The 20,658-nt window shown below is 44.9% G+C and overlaps 9 protein-coding genes across 9 annotated transcripts, besides 8 other annotated features; 2 read left to right on the top strand and 7 right to left on the bottom strand.

Moving 5' to 3' along the window:
* TraAM80_07719 (protein kinase A) lies at positions 1–490 on the bottom strand (the record flags this gene model as incomplete). Its single annotated transcript, XM_029384500.1, has 1 exon — positions 1–490. A coding segment is annotated over one exon (490 nt), but the record flags the coding sequence as incomplete, so codon positions are not given.
* A 67-nt stretch (positions 491–557) lies between these two features.
* Positions 558–577: a microsatellite.
* A 46-nt stretch (positions 578–623) lies between these two features.
* Positions 624–657: a microsatellite.
* Positions 658–932: 275 nt separating this feature from the next.
* TraAM80_07718 (pre-mRNA-processing-splicing factor 8-like) lies at positions 933–8,081 on the bottom strand (the record flags this gene model as incomplete). Its single annotated transcript, XM_029384499.1, has 1 exon — positions 933–8,081. The coding sequence occupies one exon, from the start codon at positions 8,079–8,081 to the stop codon at positions 933–935; it is 7,149 nt and encodes a 2,382-aa protein (XP_029235648.1).
* A 291-nt stretch (positions 8,082–8,372) lies between these two features.
* Positions 8,373–8,400: a microsatellite.
* A 139-nt stretch (positions 8,401–8,539) lies between these two features.
* Positions 8,540–8,568: a microsatellite.
* A 64-nt stretch (positions 8,569–8,632) lies between these two features.
* Positions 8,633–10,117, bottom strand: TraAM80_07717 (uncharacterized protein; the record flags this gene model as incomplete). Its single annotated transcript, XM_029384498.1, has 1 exon — positions 8,633–10,117. One exon carries the CDS (start codon positions 10,115–10,117, stop codon positions 8,633–8,635), a length of 1,485 nt encoding a protein of 494 aa, XP_029235647.1.
* Positions 10,118–10,418: 301 nt separating this feature from the next.
* TraAM80_07716 (uncharacterized protein) lies at positions 10,419–12,230 on the bottom strand (the record flags this gene model as incomplete). The annotated part of the gene is made up of 1 exon (XM_029384497.1): positions 10,419–12,230. One exon carries the CDS (start codon positions 12,228–12,230, stop codon positions 10,419–10,421), a length of 1,812 nt encoding a protein of 603 aa, XP_029235646.1.
* A 41-nt stretch (positions 12,231–12,271) lies between these two features.
* Positions 12,272–12,310: a microsatellite.
* A 146-nt stretch (positions 12,311–12,456) lies between these two features.
* Positions 12,457–12,484: a microsatellite.
* Positions 12,485–12,825: 341 nt separating this feature from the next.
* On the bottom strand, positions 12,826–13,563 carry TraAM80_07715 (unc-50 related protein; the record flags this gene model as incomplete). The annotated part of the gene is made up of 1 exon (XM_029384496.1): positions 12,826–13,563. One exon carries the CDS (start codon positions 13,561–13,563, stop codon positions 12,826–12,828), a length of 738 nt encoding a protein of 245 aa, XP_029235645.1.
* A 359-nt stretch (positions 13,564–13,922) lies between these two features.
* TraAM80_07714 (uncharacterized protein) lies at positions 13,923–15,350 on the bottom strand (the record flags this gene model as incomplete). Its single annotated transcript, XM_029384495.1, has 1 exon — positions 13,923–15,350. One exon carries the CDS (start codon positions 15,348–15,350, stop codon positions 13,923–13,925), a length of 1,428 nt encoding a protein of 475 aa, XP_029235644.1.
* Positions 15,351–15,471: 121 nt separating this feature from the next.
* Positions 15,472–15,537: a microsatellite.
* A 143-nt stretch (positions 15,538–15,680) lies between these two features.
* TraAM80_07713 (uncharacterized protein) lies at positions 15,681–18,389 on the bottom strand (the record flags this gene model as incomplete). Its single annotated transcript, XM_029384494.1, has 1 exon — positions 15,681–18,389. The coding sequence occupies one exon, from the start codon at positions 18,387–18,389 to the stop codon at positions 15,681–15,683; it is 2,709 nt and encodes a 902-aa protein (XP_029235643.1).
* Positions 18,390–18,726: 337 nt separating this feature from the next.
* Positions 18,727–18,798: a sequence feature (GA-rich).
* Positions 18,799–18,847: 49 nt separating this feature from the next.
* Positions 18,848–19,921, top strand: TraAM80_07712 (uncharacterized protein; the record flags this gene model as incomplete). Its single annotated transcript, XM_029384493.1, has 1 exon — positions 18,848–19,921. One exon carries the CDS (start codon positions 18,848–18,850, stop codon positions 19,919–19,921), a length of 1,074 nt encoding a protein of 357 aa, XP_029235642.1.
* Positions 19,922–20,232: 311 nt separating this feature from the next.
* TraAM80_07711 (calmodulin) lies at positions 20,233–20,658 on the top strand (the record flags this gene model as incomplete). The annotated part of the gene is made up of 1 exon (XM_029384492.1): positions 20,233–20,658. A coding segment is annotated over one exon (426 nt), but the record flags the coding sequence as incomplete, so codon positions are not given.

The following is a 20,658-nucleotide window of genomic DNA, read 5'->3' as shown; positions in this document are numbered from 1 at the left end:
ACCCAAAGTCTGTCACCTTAACGTGACCCTTGCTGTCCAGCAGAAGATTCTCCGGTTTCAGGTCGCGGTAGATGATGTCTTTCCCGTGAATGTATTCAAAGGCAAGCACAAGCTCCGCGTGGTAAAACTTTGCTACGTCGTTTGGAAACCGGCCGGCAGAGCGAAGGTGGGTAAACACCTCTCCGCCTATCACAAACTCAAGCACCAAATACACACAGCGTTCATCCTGGAAGGAGCACAACATGTTCACAATAAACGGGTGTGAGAGCTCCATTAGAATCTGCTTTTCTTGGCTGAGATGTTGGACCTGTTTCATCTTGATGATCTCACGCTTCTTGAGGCACTTCACTGCGTAGTAGTTATTCGTTCCTTTCAGCTTCCCGAGGCGTACGCGCCCAAAGGAACCTGTCCCTAACGTCGCTCCCAGCTCAAGGTCTGATAGCTTCCATTTTGATGTATCTGGTTTCTCGTAGACGTAACTTCCCGTCATGTCGCTTGAAAACCTCTTCGTACTTTCCACAAATCGTCAGTAGCTATTCTTCACCAGTACACGTACTTGTGTGTGTGTGTGTGTGTGCTTATGTTCGCACGTATGAAGGACTAGGATCACAGCAAAGGAGATCAGAACAAGAACAAAAAATAAAGAAGAAAAACAAGGGAGGCAAAATGAAACAAAAACAGAGGGGTTTCAGTGTAAAAAATAAAAGACATTTTGCCCCACAATGCATTTCTGGAAAAACAGGAAGGTAAATTAATTTTTTTTTTTTTAGGGAACCCTTTCGCTGATCGCATCAATAGTCAACACCTTACCCTCGTCCTTTTACTGTCACAGTTCCTTTTTCTTTTCTTTTCTCCTAGTTTATGCCGCTATTACCCCTCGGGTACCCTCACATTCTTCTCTGGAACGTCATTTCCTCGTAAAGTAGCAGTATCTACGCCATGCTATCATCTATGTCCGCCATATCAATTGCGCCTTCTTCCTCGGAGAGACGCGCAAAATTCAAAAAATGATCTGGGCGATGCTGAGCAGCAAAAAAAGGGGGCGGGAGTTCGGCAGTAACATCGAACTCTGTGGATTCACGCCAGGTAGCCCCCTTAAATGCATAGTTCCACTCTCCATCAGTAGGTACAAGAAAAAACCCCTGAAGATCCGCAGAAAGTGTCGCCCGGCATGGCGCGACGTGTGCTGGTGCAACCTCCATTGGCTCACGTTCTAGCGCTTTCGCGTAGTGTTCCAAGGCCCATGAAATACCTTCCCTTGTTGTGGTGTAGCAACGTATATGAAGGCCATCTTGTGAAATGCCCATGACGGCGGTCACAAGCCCTTCCGTCTGCAGCTCGTCGTTGGACGCCAAAAGCCGGCCGTGTAGTGCCAAATCCCTTGAGTGTACGACAGGTTCCCCGCCACTGCAGCGAAGCACTCCAAGGAGTGAGAGATGATTTTCCACAAGTGCAGAGTTTTTGTGTGGAATGTGCACCGGTGTTGCACACTCCACTGCCGAACCCTTTTGTGGTGGGACCATAACACACAACACCTCCTTAACATTAGGAGATTGAGGAAGGGTTTGGCCGAAGAGGTATGCGCAGCACTGTGCCTGCACATCACAGCAGGAAAAAAACAATTTCAAAATTTCCATGGGAACGACAAGCTGATCGCTGCTAGCCACTGTACCTACCGCATCAATTTCTATAGGCGTGGATTCATCGAATGCCGCCGCATCGGCGAGAGAGCGTGTTCGCCAATTACTAGCTGTTGTAGAATTTCCAAAGTCAAATGCAGCCTTAATTTTCCTTTTGATTTTTTCACCCGACTTAGTGGTTAAGCTTACCGTCTGCTCTTGGACCAACTTGGTCCGTTTCATGTCCTCAAGCTCCTTCTTTTCCTCTTCCTGAATCTCAATAGTTGTCATCTTCTTCCCTAGGAGGATATCCTTCTTTTCCATCTCAGTAAATTGATTCGGACTGACATTCATGCGTCGTGCAGAGTCCGCAATAATCATCTCCTGTAGACGTATTGACACTCGTTCCCACTCCTCACGGGTATACGTGGGCCAAAAGTGCGAATAATGCACCTCCACGTGCAAATCCGGCACCAATGTTTCACGCGTCCGGTTGAGGTTGACGTGGTACCCGCGCAGAATGAGATTGAGAAGATTGAAGCATGTCGCCGGTTGAAACTGCTGCAGCCAATCATCATACAAGCAGAACTCCCACCCTTTACTCTCGGTGGCGGAGATACGCAAATCCACCAGACGACTGTGGCGCAACACCATAGGAATAGCAAGGTTAAGTTCACTCTGACCAATGATAATGTTGGGATAGTCTAGCACAAGCATGTTATGTAGTGTTTGACGGAAGCGGGAGCGGGTAACTATAATCTTGCCTGGTCTTTGACTTGCCGGTGTGCTTCGAAGCCATGAAGCAATTTCCTCGGCTGCCTTTTCACGCGCAAGTTTTGTGCGTCGCTTTTGTCCTGCAAAAACACTCTTGTGCACAATACTGAGCTTTAGTTGACCAGTGGTAGGCTCGAACAACAGCACGGCGCCATTCTCCGAGCGAAACTTCCTTCCCCCTTCTGCTGTTGGCTGTTCACTCGTGACGTAGGTGGCACTGTCGTCGACAATCCATGTACGCATTCCTTCTGAAAAAAGCTCCGCGATATTAGTCACCGACAAACCTGCCTCTGTGGGGGCAGAACTGAAAAGCTGTAGCTCGCGCTTCATCCTGTCTCGCAAAGTATTAAGGGCAATGTTGTGTCGCATAATGGCCGACATAAGTTTCGTCATTAGTGGTTTCAACTGTGGAATCCAGTACCCAAAAGCCGAATGACAATTATACGCCAAGTCGATCCCCACAACTATACCAGCTGGAAAAGGATACATTTTGGCCGAGGAATACTCGTAAAATTTTTTCCTTGTATATTCTGCGATGTTGTGACTATCGTAGTTGCCCCAACGCAACTGAACATCAATCCAAAACTTGCTCGTTAGGTGAGAACGGTACTCATCCCCGGCCTCGTCCGAAAGCACCGTCGGTTTCGCTGTCACAGGCCAACGCGAAGTTGAAACCATAACGACATCTGCTGAGGAACTTGTATAGGTGTACGACTTTTGAGGGTGTTGCTGCTGAAGAGTCACAGAAGCTGCATCCAAATCCGTCATGGAGTCCTTCAATTTGCTGGCAATGTCGTTGACAACAGCCCCGTGGCACTTTTCCCAAAGTGAACCACTAAATATTTTTATCAGCGACTTTTTAATCGTTTCGAGCTTACCGCACATAAATACACCTGTGGTGTCAATTTTAGATTCAAATCCCGCTTGAACATCAGCACGATTAATCGTTGGACACCACCATAACGCAAAGCGTCGATTAGGAACATTGGCGAGACCTGCACGCTGCTGCTTAGCCAACTTACTGTCCTTCTTGGAGTTCTCAAACCCACCGGAGCGGTTAAACTCGATGCCCTCCCACGAGGGAAATCCAGTCCCCTTAAACATACTGTGTTCAAGAATAGCCTCCACGCCACCGAGGGCAATGATGATGTCTACCCGATATTTCTCCAAGACGCCACCGCATATATTGCCATCGTGCTCGGGGTGAAACCACCAGTTCTTCAGGTACTTCCCAGCAAGGTAACGCTGAAACTCCATGCGACAACGAAACCCCTTATCAAACTGAAATAGTTTGGCATGACGAGAAAAGAGAACCCGAATTCGCGGGATACCTTTATTGATGATGGGCTCAATATCATCTAGTGAGAGTCGTGTACCAGCCGCCTTGGCTTCACGATCCCGCACGCTGAACTCTGTCCATGCCTTAACGCTTTCACGAACCTCTGTCTCCCAGGGTGTGTAGTACTGCAAAACATTAGGGATAGGTATGTCATCAGCATTTGTAAGGCCGGAATAAAAGAATTGCACACCTGTACTGGTTGTCCTAGAGTAGATGAGGTCACGGGCAGGAATAAGTGAATGACCCACGGAAAGCATCCCAAGACCACCAAGGTCGGTCGGTGCGTAAAACATCGCCGGGGGAAATCGTGCCTTGGACCTTGAATTCAACGCCATCATCACCCTGGACTGCATCCGATGCTCTGCTCGGGCAAGAACCTTCTGGAGGCTGTCGGTCCCCAAAATCGCTTCTCGGTAATACGGCACAATTTCAGTAACAAGCGCATTCCACTTAGCCGCAATACTCTGAAAGGTAGAACTACCCACCATCATAATAGCGCGGCGCGCCTTATTCCGTATATGGTTAACATGATCCGGTGCAACCTGTAGAAACGCTCTTGCGGTGATATCTTTGCTCGCAGCGTGCTGGAGATTCCATGTAGATTCGTTCTCCAATACCTCCTCTTCTGTACGACACACTGGTAGAATTCGTACGGAAAAACCACCCATGTCAAAAAGCAGGTTAGGATTATCCTTAGAGTATACACTCACAAAGGTGTTGGACTCATTTATTTCAGCTATGCTTGGTGGTAGACGGCCACAAAATTCCCAAAGAACTGCACGCGCAAGATTCACATCATTGAGAAATAAACGCATCCTGGCAGCTCTTGGCCACTGATTGGCATTCTTAAATCCATACACCGAGGCATTTAGAGCACGTTTGTCTGGATCATGTTTAGTCTCCTCCATGTACCGCCGTCGCACATCGTCCGCCTCTACTTTTGTATATTTAAGAAGAACATAGACCTCATTCTTGTATCGACAATATCCACGAATAGGATGCGATGTGGCAAGCAGTGGGTCTCGCATAAATGTCATAAATGGGTTGGGCCGCCTGGCGGATCCTGCGATCTCTTGACTGCGTTGCGTCCCAAGTAGTAGCACGTCTATAACAAGACCCCAATACTGTGACAAAAACGAAGAAAACATAAATCCACGTAGTAATCCCTTCCGGCATTGGTAACTCATGTCCTTAAATTCCACAACAACGTCATGGCGACTAACAATGTATTCAACCAGAGACTTATCCATCACTAGTTCCAACAGAGGGCGGAACAAATTCCAGTCCACATTGTCAAAAAAGCTGTCCTCCAAGTTTGCATGCAACAAAACCGTAGATTCTTCCCGTGTAACATCCCACAGACCAGGACTGTCATTAACACCCTGACACCACTTGTACAGAAGAACAGGTACAGGTTCCATGTCAGAGGGTTTCACCCAGTTGGGGAACAGACGCTGTTGGTCCATGGCTTCATACCAAAGGTACTGATCCAGGAAAGAGTCCACAAGTTTTTCAGATGGCACCACATTGTATATAGGATACAGTGTTGAAAATGTATCCATGTACTCCACCTCAACATTCTTAAAACGGCGTACACGCGCTAGACAGTCAATAATTTTCGAAAGTGTATCGTGAGGAGAGTTAAAGGCCTCCTCAATGCGTGCCTGCTCCTCACGTTGGGCCTGTGTGAGTCGATTCGCAATGTTGTGCTGGTCCCGGAGACGGTTTAAGGAAAGCTCTAGGAGTCGCAGCTCAGCTGGTCGTGACACTTTAGGAAACTCAATTTTTTTAAATCCGCGGTCACTAAGCCAGTTTGCCATCATGCGGTAAATCTCAGTGGCCTCCTCGGGGGTAATCACAAGTGCATCTCGCCCCTCGAGGTATGCCCGCTGACGCTCTTGCTCTTCCATGAGTTTTAGACGCGTTAGACGACCGAGATTTTTCATAAAAGCCTGCTTGTCAACCGTATCCCCTTCATTGATGCGTTTTCGCTGGTATTGTGTGACGCGAATGTATTCCTCAGCTCGTAGCTTAACGTACTTGTTGACCAACTCCGTCAAAGACTTGGCTAGGCCTGGCACGGCCCACTGGAGACCAGCCCGCCAGTGACGAAAGGCCTCGTTCATGTGTTGATCCATCGTCCGAATAACGTCCGCGCGCACGTCCTCCGGAAGCATTTCACGCAGCTCCCGTCTAAACGCCTCCTTAATATTTACGTCCTTATCCGTCTCGACCCTCTGACGGGTAATGCGCTTGCCGTCGTATTTGCCTTTCGATTCACGCCCGCGAAGCACGCGATCTGTAAGATTGCCTAGGTAACGCTGCAACAGCGGCGTCATCCCACGCAAGAAAAACACCCACACGCGCCACGCCGGAGCCCAGAAACCACATCCTGGACCCCCCAGCACCTCCCCCACATTAAATTTACTGTAGAGAACATGTTTTAAGTCTCGGGTGCGTTTAATTTGCCGCATGGCTCGTAACTTGTACCGATACACACCGGTCAAACGTCCAAGATGAGCAAAGAGGTAATGTGTTGCATCCGCGAGTTGAAATGCGTCCGTTTTACCAAGCCTATACATCGCGTGCATGTCGATGAGTTGCTTCATAAACCCCAACAACTCACGAATCAAATGAAACGCCGGGCCCAAGCGACTCTTCTTAATTTCCTTCGTTGTCAACGTACGCGTGGGCTTAGCTTCAAAGTTGTAATCAATGTGAACGTAGGGGAGACACTTGACGTTAATCAGCTGAACCAACATGTTGTGTCCCTGCCGCATAACTTGAAGAGCGGCCTCCATCCAGTCAATCTTCGTCTTCTGAAAAAACTCCAGACTGCCAAGCTCATCTAATCGACGAGAAGATTGCATGACATCCTCAGTTTTTTCTTTCTGTCGTTTCCGCGTCTGAAGTCGGTCTCGACTAAGATTCTTTGCGACATGATGCTTCAACAATTGTGTATAACTACGAAGAGTTTTATCACGTGTGTCGCTTGACAATAACGTCGGAGGATCCTGACACCAATGCTCTGCAACAGGAATGTCCACACGGCGCTTCATTTCACCTTCGAAAGCGTTGTATGGTGCAGGAGCGAATGCCAACATCATGGCCTGTTTGGTGTCCACATCCTCCAATGGAAGATCCCCCAGAAAAGGAGTAAAGTCTGATGGAAGCTGCACGGTACATGTCGTCTCCGTCGTCTTCATTGCCTCATACCCATTCTGCAGATGCTGCAGTGCCACAGATAGCAAGGCACCCTTACTCGCCGCCGTCACCTCGGCGTGATTCCGTTTTAAAGCCTTAATAGGATTGATGGAAGGGTTCCACGAGAAGCAAGGCAGAGCAGGATCGTCGTTCTCCACACGAACCTCCGCGGGGTAGTGGTAGGGCGCCACTGTGACTGCCTCCACCACGCCGCCGTACAAAAATGGAAATGCAATCTGCCGTTCGGTAAGCATCGTAAATCGAGGCTTGCGTGGATCGTCGCGGTGAATTATCCGCCGAAGATCGTTAAACTCCGTCCAATCCTGGTCCTCTTCATACACTGCAGGAGGTGCCTCAAACTTTGGTGCCCGCGGAATCGCAAGATGCATCGCCTTTGCCGTATAAAACGACCTTAGGTCCCAGAGGTAGTAGTAGTTGCGATCATCCAGCAACGGTAGTATCGGGGAGGCGCTACGAAAGAGCGACTCAACAACACTGATGGAAAAATAATACCCATTGGGTCGACGTGAACCACGAATTTGATTTGGATGCACCAACCGGGGAAAAGGATCATAAAACCAATCAGTGATGGCTGCAAAATCCTCCTCGTCAAGCTCGTCATGCACTGCTGGTGGGGGATCACGATCCATGAGGTAATCACCATAGTCTAGTGGAGGTTCATTTTCATTGCCTTTGTGCACCATGCGACGAAAAGCGCCTCCCTCCTGCTGAAGTTCTACCTTGTGCAAGCGCATCCGTGTCCACATGGAACCCCACTGAGCTAGATACAACTGCTCCGGGACCGTTGGTGTGTCATCAACGAGCGTCAGTACACCTCCCATGTGGTATACAACGTTAACATACCGTGTCTCCTCCCAAGGCATCGGCATATTCTCAAGCAACTTGTAAAGTGCCAGTGGCATGTACTTCAATAACGCAACACATAACTTGCGCTCCGTACCGAAACGTTTCCCGCTAAGGTCACCGTTGTCCTTCACCATTTTGCGCAGATACTCTGGAGGCACATCATCTTTTTGTGTGACTGCCTCGTGGTATGCGGCGCGGTAGCCGTACCGTTTTGTGTTCAACTTTCGCCATTCCGCAATCCTCTCGTGTTTACTCTCCGGCTCCTCCTCCAGTTGCATCCAATACCGCTCTGCTTCCCGGTACTGCCCCGTCCCTTTGCCTCCCTTTTTACTTCTCCCTTTGCTCTTGTTTTTTCCCCCTTTATTCCTTCCTTCCTCTTCGTTGCGTGACGGATCAAACGCCCCCACACCACGGCAATGCGTTTCTCCACCGTTAGCGGTTTATGGACAGAGCAAAAAAAAAAAAGCAGAATAAGTAAAACAAAAAGAGATCGACGATGGAAAGATCAAGAAGGCAGGAATAAGCACGAGTGAAAGCAAAGGGGCAAAAAGACAAGAAAAAAAAACGCTACACACACACATACACACAAAGGACACAACGGAATTGGACAGCAGTCCACACATTCTCAACTGAAGCAAACACTCAATCGTTATTAAGGCAAATGCGTACAGAAGCATAAAGAGTGGATGTGGGATGCTTAGAACAGATTATTTTTTCTTTTTAAGTATGTGACAGAAATACAAAACAAAAGCAAATAAAAAAAAATCTGAAAAACACTGCTAGAACACGTAGGTTTCATAAGACATGTACATACGTGTTTCTATGTGGTCTACATAAATAAGTGACAAGCTCCCACAATATCATCGTAAAACTTCTTCTCTGACTCCGAGTTAGTCTGAAGCTGGGACAAGTTTTCCACATCCCACACCTCGCGGCCATCTGCACAGGTGTAGGTGACGTCAAACCCTTTTTTATTTTCCCTTGCAAACATCTTTACCGGCACCGATGCGGGATCGCTGCGCCATACCGCAACGAGCATACCCAACTCGTCGTGCTCCTTGAAGGATTGAACGAAGGCGTCACGCCCCATCTGAAAGAAGGGAAGAGGTGATTGTGACATCTGGAGCAAGCGGCGCAGGACGGAATTGTCCATTCGAAGTACAAAGGCCAAATAATTCAACATTTTGCGCAGCTTCATGCACACTGTCATTTTCTCTGAATCCTGCTTGTATTTAAAGTGGTAGTTAAAGATGACGTCAAAGTATTCATAGTTTGTGGGGCGTGAAAGGGATAAATAGTCGCAAACGCGGGTGTATAAACACTCCGCACGATTGAGACCCCTTGGAATTCCAGGGCTGCAAAAGTGGTGATGAACTGCATCCAGCAACACCTCAGTTTCTGTTGTGTAGGAATCATCTAAACGAGCCAAATTCATAGTGAGGCCAATGAGTTGAATGAACTCACTAAGAGACCAGTTAGTGATACTCTGAGTGCTTGTAAAGCTAATCTGGGTCATCTTCAGCATGACAGCCGCCATCGCCAAGAAACACGCACACAGCCACAACAGAAGAAGGACGACCGCCCTGAGGTAATCCGTGAGAGTCATTGCATTTTGAAATATAGGAAAAATGCGGTTAATGGCAAAGGCCGGAGAAACTATCGCCACAACACGAAATACAGAAAATGTGGATATCCTATTTGAAAGAGCAGCGATGTCACCGGCAAGCTTGGCGCCGACATTGTCACACACCATTGCATGTAGTGTGACAATGATGAGAAACAGGAACAAGGCGTATACCACCAAGAACTCGGAAAAGAAAACAACCCCGGACATTGTCCTGGCCCAATCAAGAAAGTTCGCTGAGGCTGTTGTGCCGTAAAACACATTAATCGCCACAGTCACAGAGTTAATCATCACCATGAGAACCATCTTAAGAAGATGGAACAACTCCATAGCGTCAATCTTGCCCTCAAACATGCCAGGGAACAGGTGGCCCAAACAAGCCTGATCCCACAACGAAATAATACATGGTTTATTGATTTCTCTCAAATATCGCTGCTGCTCAAGAGAGCGACCAAAATTGTTCGCCGGGAATGTTTGGGGCGGTGCATAGAAGCAGCGCTCTCCAGCCCCAAAGATAGGTTCCGAGTTATAAAAAGGCTCGTGCGCCTTTGAAGTGGGTGGCGAGGGTTCTTCCGGGGGCTCTCCCTCTTTGGGCGCGACGTAATACGAAAAAGGGGGGACAGAATAGACGTTTGTCCTCTCTTTTGCAGGCCTAGTGTCGGGTAACGGCCCCGAATTTTCATTCTCCATCTGTGCAGCAGCCAAGATGGCACACGACAAGCGTGAAATGTATGCTCTTCCTTTGCCTTAAAAAGATGCATATTCACACATATGCACAACAGCCGAAAGAAAAAAAAAAAAGTACCAACTTAAAAAAAGACAATACAGGACAAGCCCAACGAGACCTCAAAAAGGCAAGAAGTAAAGAAGACACAAAAGCATGCACAACAACAACAAAAGAGCAGAAAAGAAATTAGTGTTCCAGCCCACATCCATCTCATTGGCCATCACCCTGTGAACGCCACTTCCATTTTCAGCAAATGCAACAAGATTACATCTCAGGAATAGCCTTAAAGATGTAAGCATTCGGTTTTCGCTTCTGAATCTGCACCGCCGCATTGATCACGTCAGGCCAGCGCACCTCGCGCTCTGTGCGGCGCTGCATAAAACGGAGGGGTTGAAACCCCGCAAAGTTGCCTGTGCGGGTGTAATGGCTTTCGTAAAACCACTTCACTGGGCGAGATTGAATGCGACGCTGTTTGCGGTAGTCCGCATCCGGTGTGTCTGGAACATGCTCTTGATATTGCTCCTGCGATGGTGTATTTTCAATTCCCCACTCCATGTTAGGAGCCCAAAAACGGAAATCTGCCCATTCCTCCTTCCAATACCACGCCCGCATTTCTGACATTTTTGCGGAGCGAAGCGTGCCATCTGGTTGACGAATGACAAATCTCCGACGCTTTTCGTTTGTAGGATCCAGTTCCAGCTTCTTCAAAGCCTCATGTCCCACATTCACACCAATCTCAGCAAACATCCAATTATGCTCAGACTTATTGGCATGCTGACGATGTGGCCCTGCCCAAACTGGCATTTGTCCGTATTGCTGCACCGGTTCACCGCTTTTTCCAATCATCTCAGGAAACATGCGGCGATAGACGTCGTAGTTATCACCCCAGTAGTCTTCGTAGTCTTGCTCAGTCTGTAAAAAGCGATAGGGGTCATCCATTTCCCAGACATTGGCGTAGCTTGCCTCTCGACGATTTACCAAGTCTCGAAACAGGAACCGATCACTGTAAAAAGTAATCTTTTGTTCAGCAAAACGCATTTTCCCGTAAAATAAACCGTGTTTACGTGCCCTAACATCTCGAATCCATTCCAGAGCAAAAAGACGCTTGGGCAGAGTCCAATCTGGCTCCACACAGGCATCATAGCACGCCTTAAAATGGTGCCACACAAGTATTTTGCGAACCAATGTAAAATCTAGACCATACATCTTTGACAGACGCTCTGGCGGCCACCGCTCAGGCGCCTTGCTCCACAGCGCAAAAAGCTCAGGACCCAATTCATCACGAACCTTGTAATCTTCATTGATTTCGTAGCGAAGTCGCTTTGACATATCAAAAAACTCTGGAGTTCCAAGACTTGTCTGAAACGCAATCCGACGTTGCAACTGTTCCTTATTATGAGGAGAGTTCTGAGTCAGGGCCTCCAACCAGAGTATATCTACCGGTGACATCACCGCTAAAAGGGGACGAATCCGTCTATCAAAGTGTTCACGTAATCTTTGTATGCCTTCCTCGTCAAGCGACTTAAACCACTCGTTAAGAAATTGAATATAATCACTAAACGTGCAAGGATAGCCTGCGTCGCGATCACCAAACTCCAACGTTCTCCATCTCTCCTTGATGATGTTACCTAAAATCTCATCGTCCAGAATAGTTTCCCCCTTCTTGCCAGAAGAAAAGAGGTGCTTACGATTTCTATAAATTGATATTTTCTCCGCATTTGTTCGACTGGGAAGCTTCAGCAACTCTACTGAGAGAATATTCTGTAGATACCATGCACCAAAAGGATTTGCCCACCACGGAATATCGTAGCGTCGATCCTTGAGAGACTGGGGCATGTCCATAAAGGGCTGCAAGGCCTCATCCATATCTTCAGAGCGTGCCCGATTTTGCCACAGATCCCATTGAGGGGCATCGAAAGATTTCATGGTACCTAAATCCTTTGTCCAGACCTTTGGATCACGCCAGTGAATTGGCTTGGGAGGATCTGTCAATACATGATGTTTCCATGATTTGCGCTCACGAGGACCACGCTTGTTAAATGGGTACCGACGGTGAATCAAACTACGACGAAGCATAACAACCCCTCACTTGTCGGGTTTTGGTTTTATTTTCCTTAATATGTAGCTATATAAATATAGTATATATGTCTATATATGGTAGGCTCGTTACGTTGTTGTTGCCCTTTTTAGCCCTTTCAGCTACAGAACCGTAGCCCCTAATGCACGTATATGAAATATTGTGCGTATAAATTGTGCCCAACATGAGACAGAGGTAAACGGAAAAAAAAGTCTTTTTTATTGAAATAATAATAATAATAATAATAAAATAAATTTATTTCCTTGTTTGTTTTGTTTTGTTTTTATCCCACTTTTTCCGCTTCAGCCGTTTTCTCAAAGCCAGGTTGAGTCAGCATAAACAACAAATTCCGCTCACAGATCCTCTCACCTTTCAAATTTTCCATGTCCTCTCCCTCCACATATATATGGGGAAATTGACGGAAAAATGTGGAAACGCTGTAACCCAAAGAAAAGCCTCCTCATTTTTCCCTCGTTTTTTCTTTTTCTTTTTCCGTACTATTTTACCCTTTCACGTACCCTCCAAGAGGATATGTGGGATGCACGTACCGACGTCGCACGCGGCAGTGGAAATGGGAAAAACGATGAAAATTAATTAATCTTGCCACATCTGGGACAAATTCCACTGACTCAAATTCCACCTGGCAAAAAAAGTAATAAAAAGTATAAAGATCACAATAACAGGCACCGGGTACACCAATTTCTGCTGCTGTACCAGCATTGGAAGCTCCAAGTAGCCAAGAAACACTATATATGCGTACAACACAAACCCAATCATGTACAAGCAATTGCTAATCAGACACGCCAAAAAGGATGGCTGAAGGAGCAGCGGTAAAATCATAAATTGGATTACTCTTGTCCAAACAAAATAGGGGAAGAAACCGTTGCAGTGAATGTCAAACGAGTAATGCCAATCCGCCTCCTGCGATACCTCATGCAGGTTGCCACTACTACTCATCAGAAACTGATTTGCAAACACCCAAGTTAGTGATGCCATAATCACACCTATAAATAGGTAAGTCACTCCTACTTCATATAATATATTGTAAATAATCTGCAGTAAGCTACCTTTTAGTGCCAAACCGTAAGCCACAACTGTAATGACTAAGGCCAGCACCTGAAGAACAATAAAAGCAGGATCATCACGGTGATAGTGATTTTTTGTCATTTTACGTGCCTTGCTCATTTTGCTAACTAGAGAGGGCTTCAAGCAGAGTGAGTACATCTGCGACAGCGCCGAATCCAGCTCCATCTGGTCTACCTGAAGAGCACGACTTGCAAACTCCGGTAATCGGGACACCCACCTCGAAGAAGAGCTTAGTCGAGGTATCATGGATCTAATTAATTCACCTGTGTGTTTTACTATCAAACGGAAAACAACAACGCACTGACTAAAAAGAAAGCAACAAACAAAAAATATATATTCAAAAAGTGCTTCAATAAATATATATCCACCAAAATGAAATACAAGAGAACAACAACCAAAAATTTAAAATAACTAGTTCTGTGACAATAAACAATTTTGTACAAAATTTGAAGTTCATCTGTCATAAAAAAAAAAAAAATGTTAAAATATACATTCGAACAATTCATTCCTTGGTTCTTAATTTTCCCTTCATACCCTTTAGTATTCAAAGGATACAGTAAAGCCTTGTCAAAAGCATGAGCAAAAAAAAAAACATCATCTTTAGTTTACATCTCCTCTGTAAAACCAATGGTACAGTTAAAGCTCTTTTTGTAGAAGGTGCTGTCAGAGCGATAGTGTCCTGGGCCAGGATCGCCACCTCCATTGCCGGACTTAAACCTTCCATCAGTTCCCCATGTGCCATTTAACGATTTTGCCCCATTCGACAAATCTTTTTTTAAAACATCATACTGGCCCGGACCAGGAAAATCATTCAAGGCTTTTTTCTCAAAACGAGGGGCAGTACCCAAATACGAGCCACTTGTACAAGTAGGTTTCGTCCAATCATTCTTGACATCATAAACACGATCTGGAACAACGGATCTTGAACCCATTTTTGGTGCGGTGACGACGGTATCACCCAAAAATCTAGCAGGATGAATACGGCGTGGTACACGTACAAGAGTACGATATGGTTCAACAATTTCTCCTGCTTCCGTGCGTTTTGGTGAAGGAAATCTTGACAAACGGGAGCGAAAAGGCACAGAAGCCAATTGATGTTTCCGCACGTTAATAGGTTTACTGAGCTCATACGCCCCAGGACCGAGGTTCGTTCCACAAGGTAGCCTGTTTCGGTTTGTTTCGGAGGCAAACGAAGATGTTCCCTTCGTTTTTGGCAGCGTCTTTGGACGACGCGGTGCAATTTCTCCTGTGTAAGTACCTGGACCCGGTAAATCTGTAGGCTCATAGGGGCCATAACGAAGCGCTGAGGAACCAAAAGCAAAAAAAGTTTCAGGGTTTGCATCACGATATTGTTCTAAGGATTGAAAATACGAAGGCAAATCATAAGTCCCAGGCCCTGGAGTCCCCGCCTTGCCTCCAAAGACTGAACGCACAGTTTTTGTTGCAAACATTGAACTGGGTTTATTATCGTAAATAGACTTTGCAGAAGCTGCAATGTCATAATGTCCAGGTCCTGGTACATCGCTAAACTGAGGATCGCCACGGCCACTATAACCGCCAAAATTAGCCGCACGTGGATGTGCGCGACGACCCGAATCATAATTTGGGTTATATGAGCCTGGACCCAGAAAAAACGCATCCTCAGTGCCCTTAAAACGAAATGTCCCAATGGTATGAGCACGCCCATTTTTACCCCACCTATTACCATCGTGAGGATATGCCCCTGGGCCAGGAACTTCATCGGCGCGGGGTGCATAAAAACGAGCCACTGAAGAAGCAAATGGAACCATAGTAATGTCCCCAGTCCCGGCCTCATTAAAAGTCACATCATAGGTCCCAACACCAGGCGTCGGGGCACCACGATGCGAAGCAAACCTATCGCTTGTAATGCCAAACGGAGCCTCGCCATGAATGGGCTTGGAAGAAGTATATGCGATGTTATAAGACCCCGGTCCAACCCCTGGCCCCGTAGCGCCACTCGTATACAGGCCTGGCAACTTCGCACGAAAAAGAGTTAACTCCTCCTCAACCATCGTCACTCAGCTTTTTTTTTATCTCGTTCCTTTTTCCCCCCTTTTATACTTATTGCGTCAGGCCTAATAATAAATCCTTTAAATATATATGTTTATCGTTTGAGAGAAGACACACGCACCAAATAATAATAATAATAATAAGCATATATATACCCAAAAACAATGAAAAATAAAAAAAATGAAAAATTTTACAATAAAGCAATGAACTTAAGCGTTGTCTCATCATTCAAATGTCGTTCATTTCTTTGATTCTATTAAATTCATTTATACAGTGAAGGGGTAAAAAAGTTGAAATAGGGAATACGGTAAAATTTTCAGTTGGCCATAGTTTCAGATGCTATAAAAAAACGTGAACAAAATAAAAACAAATAGAATTATTATCCACGTCTTATACGCTGCCAAAATGCGAAAACTTCTCCTTCTAAAGGGGCGCGACGCACAATCCGGACACAAAGCTGTTTTTGATGTCGGCAAAGTATAGAAAACAATGCTTGGCGGAAGATACGAATAACACTCTGAACAGTAGTATGTCAAATCGGGCTGAAAATTTTCTACCCTAACGAGTTTTTTGCCATCCCGACCATAAGGATTGGAACGGCAGCAAACACCATAAACCTCTTCACAAAAAGCACACTCCCACACCGCAGATTCTTCGGGATGATTTATGCAGGTAAATTTACTCAAAGAAAGTAACCACATCTTATGTCCTCTACTACACGTAGGTATCCATGCAGAGTAGTAAAACTCAAAGAATTTATGAAGGAAAACATCCAAAATTTTCGTTATAATAAGTAAACATGGAAATTCATTGCCTAAACCTGTCTCTGCAGCAACATCATAAGTGCCCGGTAAAAACTTATTTTCAGTAGCAAAACGTAGATTCAATGGCCCAGAAAACCCACAAGAACGTCGAATTCCTTTAAAGAATAATTCCTTTTCCTCTTCTGTATTTAATTGTGTTCGTGGCTCGTTAGGCGTCGAGGAAGCACGAACGCGTCCATTTGGCTTACAGCAAGAGTCAGGCATATGTCGACATTTCTCCAGCACGGAATGTAAACCTTCAAATATATTTAAAATAAAATCATGAGAATGTTTTAATGAGACAGACACCGCAGGTTCCAGATCACCTTTTTCTATCCGTACTTCAACTGCTAGACATACCTCCGCCGCTAAATTAAGAATTTCTGTTCCAAACACGTTAAGAACATGTGCTGCTCCATCCTCATCTGCCCAATTCAATGTAAAGTGTTGACTTATAGTTTCTATAATATTCAATCGCGAATGAATACCATTGTTGTTTACTTCACGAAAAACATTTCGTACTGAATTCATAGAAAAGACCTCCAAACATCGTAGCAACATAGAGGCACCCGCAAAATCAATGCATGTCAAAAAATTGCTTTTCAACAACATGGAAAAAACATCAACAAGAAAAAAACTATAAATTTCATAATGATGAACAACATAAGTTTCCCTCATCTCTCTATTTTCATTTGGTTTAATCAACAAATACCAGAGTTCAAGCGAATTATTAAAATGTTCCCTTCTACAATCTCTAAAAATATTAAGGGAAATCAGAGATTGACGAAGCGCAATCAAGGTATTTCTGTAAAAAGAAATATTGGAAAAAAGAACATCCCGGGATGACATAACTAAAGAATCCACACAAATTTCTTTCTGTGGCAGAATAAAATAATTTGACATACCTACAAAGGGCTCATCAGTGCCATTTTGTTTAAGCGCAAGAATACATTCAGTCAAAAATGGAATCATTTTAAATACAAGTGCCCCGGAAACAACATCTCTGCACGGTGTTCTATAAATCTCTAGGTCCGGCTGACGAACACCTCGCATACATAAAAAAGTTGGGGCAGAGAGAAGCAACGCAGCTATCACATCTGATGTAGACCACTGAACATCTTCCAAGGCCCGTTTTGAACTAATACGCTCAATAAAAGAAACGGATACAAAATACTGAATATATGCCGTCAACAATCGATGGTATAATGGTAGTTCCGTAGAGGGAGAATTGCGAACATAACCCATTAAAATATTAAACCATGCACCAACTCTTCTGCGTGCCGTATCTATACGTGGAAGACAAACCATGTCAACACCATTTTTTTCTGCTTTGTGTATGAGATAAAAAAGCATCCGCAAAATAAAGTAAGCAAGAGGAGAACATGAAAGTGAAGTCAACACTTGTCCATGATCTGCTTCAAAACGTGTTACAAGAGGCGGATTCCAAAAGGGAATAAGAAACATGGGAGGACAGCGAGAACGAGACAGATTATACCAATTTGTATCAGCCGATTCTGATAATAATTCATACGACGATGCATATAAAGCTGACATGGGTATATCAAAAAAATAAAAAGGAAATTTGACATCCGACTCCTCGCCCACATTCTCCTTCCAAGAACCTTTTAGGCGTGCTGCAAAATTACTCGGTGGGATAGACACAGCCTCTAATAGGTTGCACAGATGTCCACCCGGGGCCAAAAGTCGAAAAAGCGCCGAAGCAACTACTCCGTTTGGTTTTGAATTTCCAATGTCCATCCACGATAACTCCTCCGCCCTCTTATCACGTACTCTACTTCCATAGCTTGCAAATGTCAAGTCGCATAAATTTAAAAAGCCTCCCTTATCAAAAAAAGTATCCAAAACTACCTTTGTTTCATAATGCAACGGTTGAAGTGGGTAATTAACGTGCCTAAAAAATGTTTCCAAAGAAACAATATGCTTCTCTATACTCATGTTTGTTCGTTTACTCACGTTTACTTTATATTTTTCGTTCCTAAAAAAAAACACAAGCACAAAAAACAGACGACGAATAAAAACATGAACAATACGCAAATGAGAAGCTGAAGAAAACAAAAACACCCCCACAATCACACACGTGGAACCGCCCCGCAGCAACAATCCCAAGTCCATTGCCGAAAACAACCCCAAGCACCGCACGCAAGCCGAAACATACAAACATGCCGGATTTCCAAACAGCCAGGCAAGAAGCAAAGCCGAAAGACCACTGGCTTGCATCGCGCGACGCCCGGGGGAAAAGGCCTTGGTGGTGGGCGTCCCCCCCCCCTTTCTTACCGCGCCGGGCGGCCGGCACTCGATGGGCGGGGCGACCCCGCGAGGGATCGTTGCATTTTGCTCACGGCCGCCCAGATGGCGAGGGGTCGCGGTTGCTTCTGTGTCTTGCGGCCCCCGTGTTCAATGCGTGTCGTCCTTGTTTTTTTTCCCCGTGGGGAACATGGTGGCGCAAGTCCGTTCGTATATTTTTATATTTGTGAAGCAGAAATATTGTGTCAATCTTCCTTTTTTGTTTTATTTTGAACTTGTTATAGTTCTGGCAATATCTTTGCATCCTTGATTTGTTTTTCGTTTTTTTGTTATCATTATGTTTTTTTAATCTTCTTTTTTGTTATTGTTTTTATTTATTTTTGTACAAGATAAAGAAAATAATAGCCTCTTGTTAGAAACAATATTGTTTAATGGCATCAAAGGTAACATTCTTTCAGGCAGATGTTTTGGAGTGGCTTTTCTCAAATAAAACCGTTCTGTCTCGGCTTCGAAGAGAAAGATATGCGTTGGAAAAAGGTTTTCTGGGGTATTTTTACGACGTCAGGGATATGATATCGGAAATAAGAGGAACGGGAACGAAGGATGCCGACAACAAAAAGGAAACTGTTCGGGAATCAACTGAATCCCGTTCAATGAGTCAGTTTTACGAGTCTGAAGAACTGGCCAAACGCATGAAATGGAAGCGCGTAACTTGGGATGAGGATGCCGACTATACCGGTTTTTCACGTCGGCTTTTGGAAAATGACGGTCTGTTGAAAAATGTGCCAGCATTCTCTTTTCTTTCTATTCATGTTACAAATGATCCTGCTTTCACTCACCTTGTGAGCTTTCCTGTTGCTGAAAAAGCAGTTGAATTGGGGACGCTGACAAACTGGGTTCTTCAAGAACGAGATCCTATATCTGTTGATAAGTACTTACCCACTAAAAAAAATAAGCTACGTGGGGCATTTACCGTGGATTGGGTTGCTGGAGAAGTAAAGGTAATTGACACAGCATCGGTTCAAGAAGTTTTGACATTTCTGCACACTGTTGCACCACGGCTTCAGGCGCTTCAGATTCATATGGAGGAACAACAGTCAGCTTTGGTGGAGAATGTTCAAAATGCAAGGTTCCGCGTTGGTGCAGAGGTTAAGTTTAATGATCATGATACGACCTTTTGGGACGATCCGAAGCGTAGAAACAATCCTGAATACGTCACCCCCGACGATGTAGAAAAATTTCTTAAGGGCCTCTTGAATTCAGCATTTCTCTATCGTTGGTTTCTGAGGGGCCAAGGCCTGCGGGTTGTGCCGCCTGGAAGGCCCTACTTTATTGACATAGAGAAAAGAGAAATACAAATTCCTGCTAATTTTGCAGATTATAATTGGCGTGCTGCACATAAGCGCTTTGAGAAAATTGAACGTGTTTTTTCCACAATGAGAACTTTTTGGTGGTTGTGGTTTTCTTTATCAATGGTGATAATAGGAGATGTAGAGATTTTTTGATGTAGCTAAAGCTACATATGAAGGCAAAAAATCTCTACATCGAAATTGATAAAAAGAAGGATGGTATTTATTTCCTCCTTTACTCACATATATGTCTTGAATACTTTAAAATGTTAACACAAGGGAAAATAACTGTAGTTTCATGTACTATTTATTGAGAAATATTGCCGTATTCAGCTATCTGTTTCTGTCTTATGGGGGTTTGTTGTCTTGCTTTTTTTTATTTTTCATATTTATTTTGCCTTGTGTTGGTGGAATTGCCCTCGTATACATCTACGCACGTAGCTTTTACTCGATTAAGGAAAGGGAATATGTCACGCCCCGCCCTTATGAAGGAGGCCTTTGAACTTCTTCAAAGGGATGGAAAAATACCCAAAGCTTCTGTTCCAACGGCACTTCGAGCAGCAGGTCTCAATCCAAGTGAAGAAAGAATTAAAGAAATTATGAATACTGTGTCGGAACTTGATATGGCTGGTTATGAAGCACTTGTGCTAAAACATGATGATAAGACTGATTCTCCAGAAGCAGTAAAAGAGGCATTTCGAGTTTTTGACAAGGACCTAGATGGTACTGTTTCTGTTGCTGAATTTCGTCATATTATGACAACAATGGGAGAAAAATATACAGAAGAAGAGTTTCGAGATTTGATTGAAGGCTTCGAAGAGAATGGCATTATTCATTATGAGAAGCTTGTGGACAAAATGCTAGCTCCCTTTACCGATCATGGCAACGCAGAG

The sequence above is a fragment of the Trypanosoma rangeli genome (assembly GCF_003719475.1).
Source record: "Trypanosoma rangeli strain AM80 chromosome Unknown Tra_15.4_contig_00335, whole genome shotgun sequence".
NCBI lineage: Eukaryota > Euglenozoa > Kinetoplastea > Trypanosomatida > Trypanosomatidae > Trypanosoma > Trypanosoma rangeli.
Note: the sequence above shows the minus strand (reverse complement) of the source record. Positions and strands in the feature narration are given on the sequence as shown.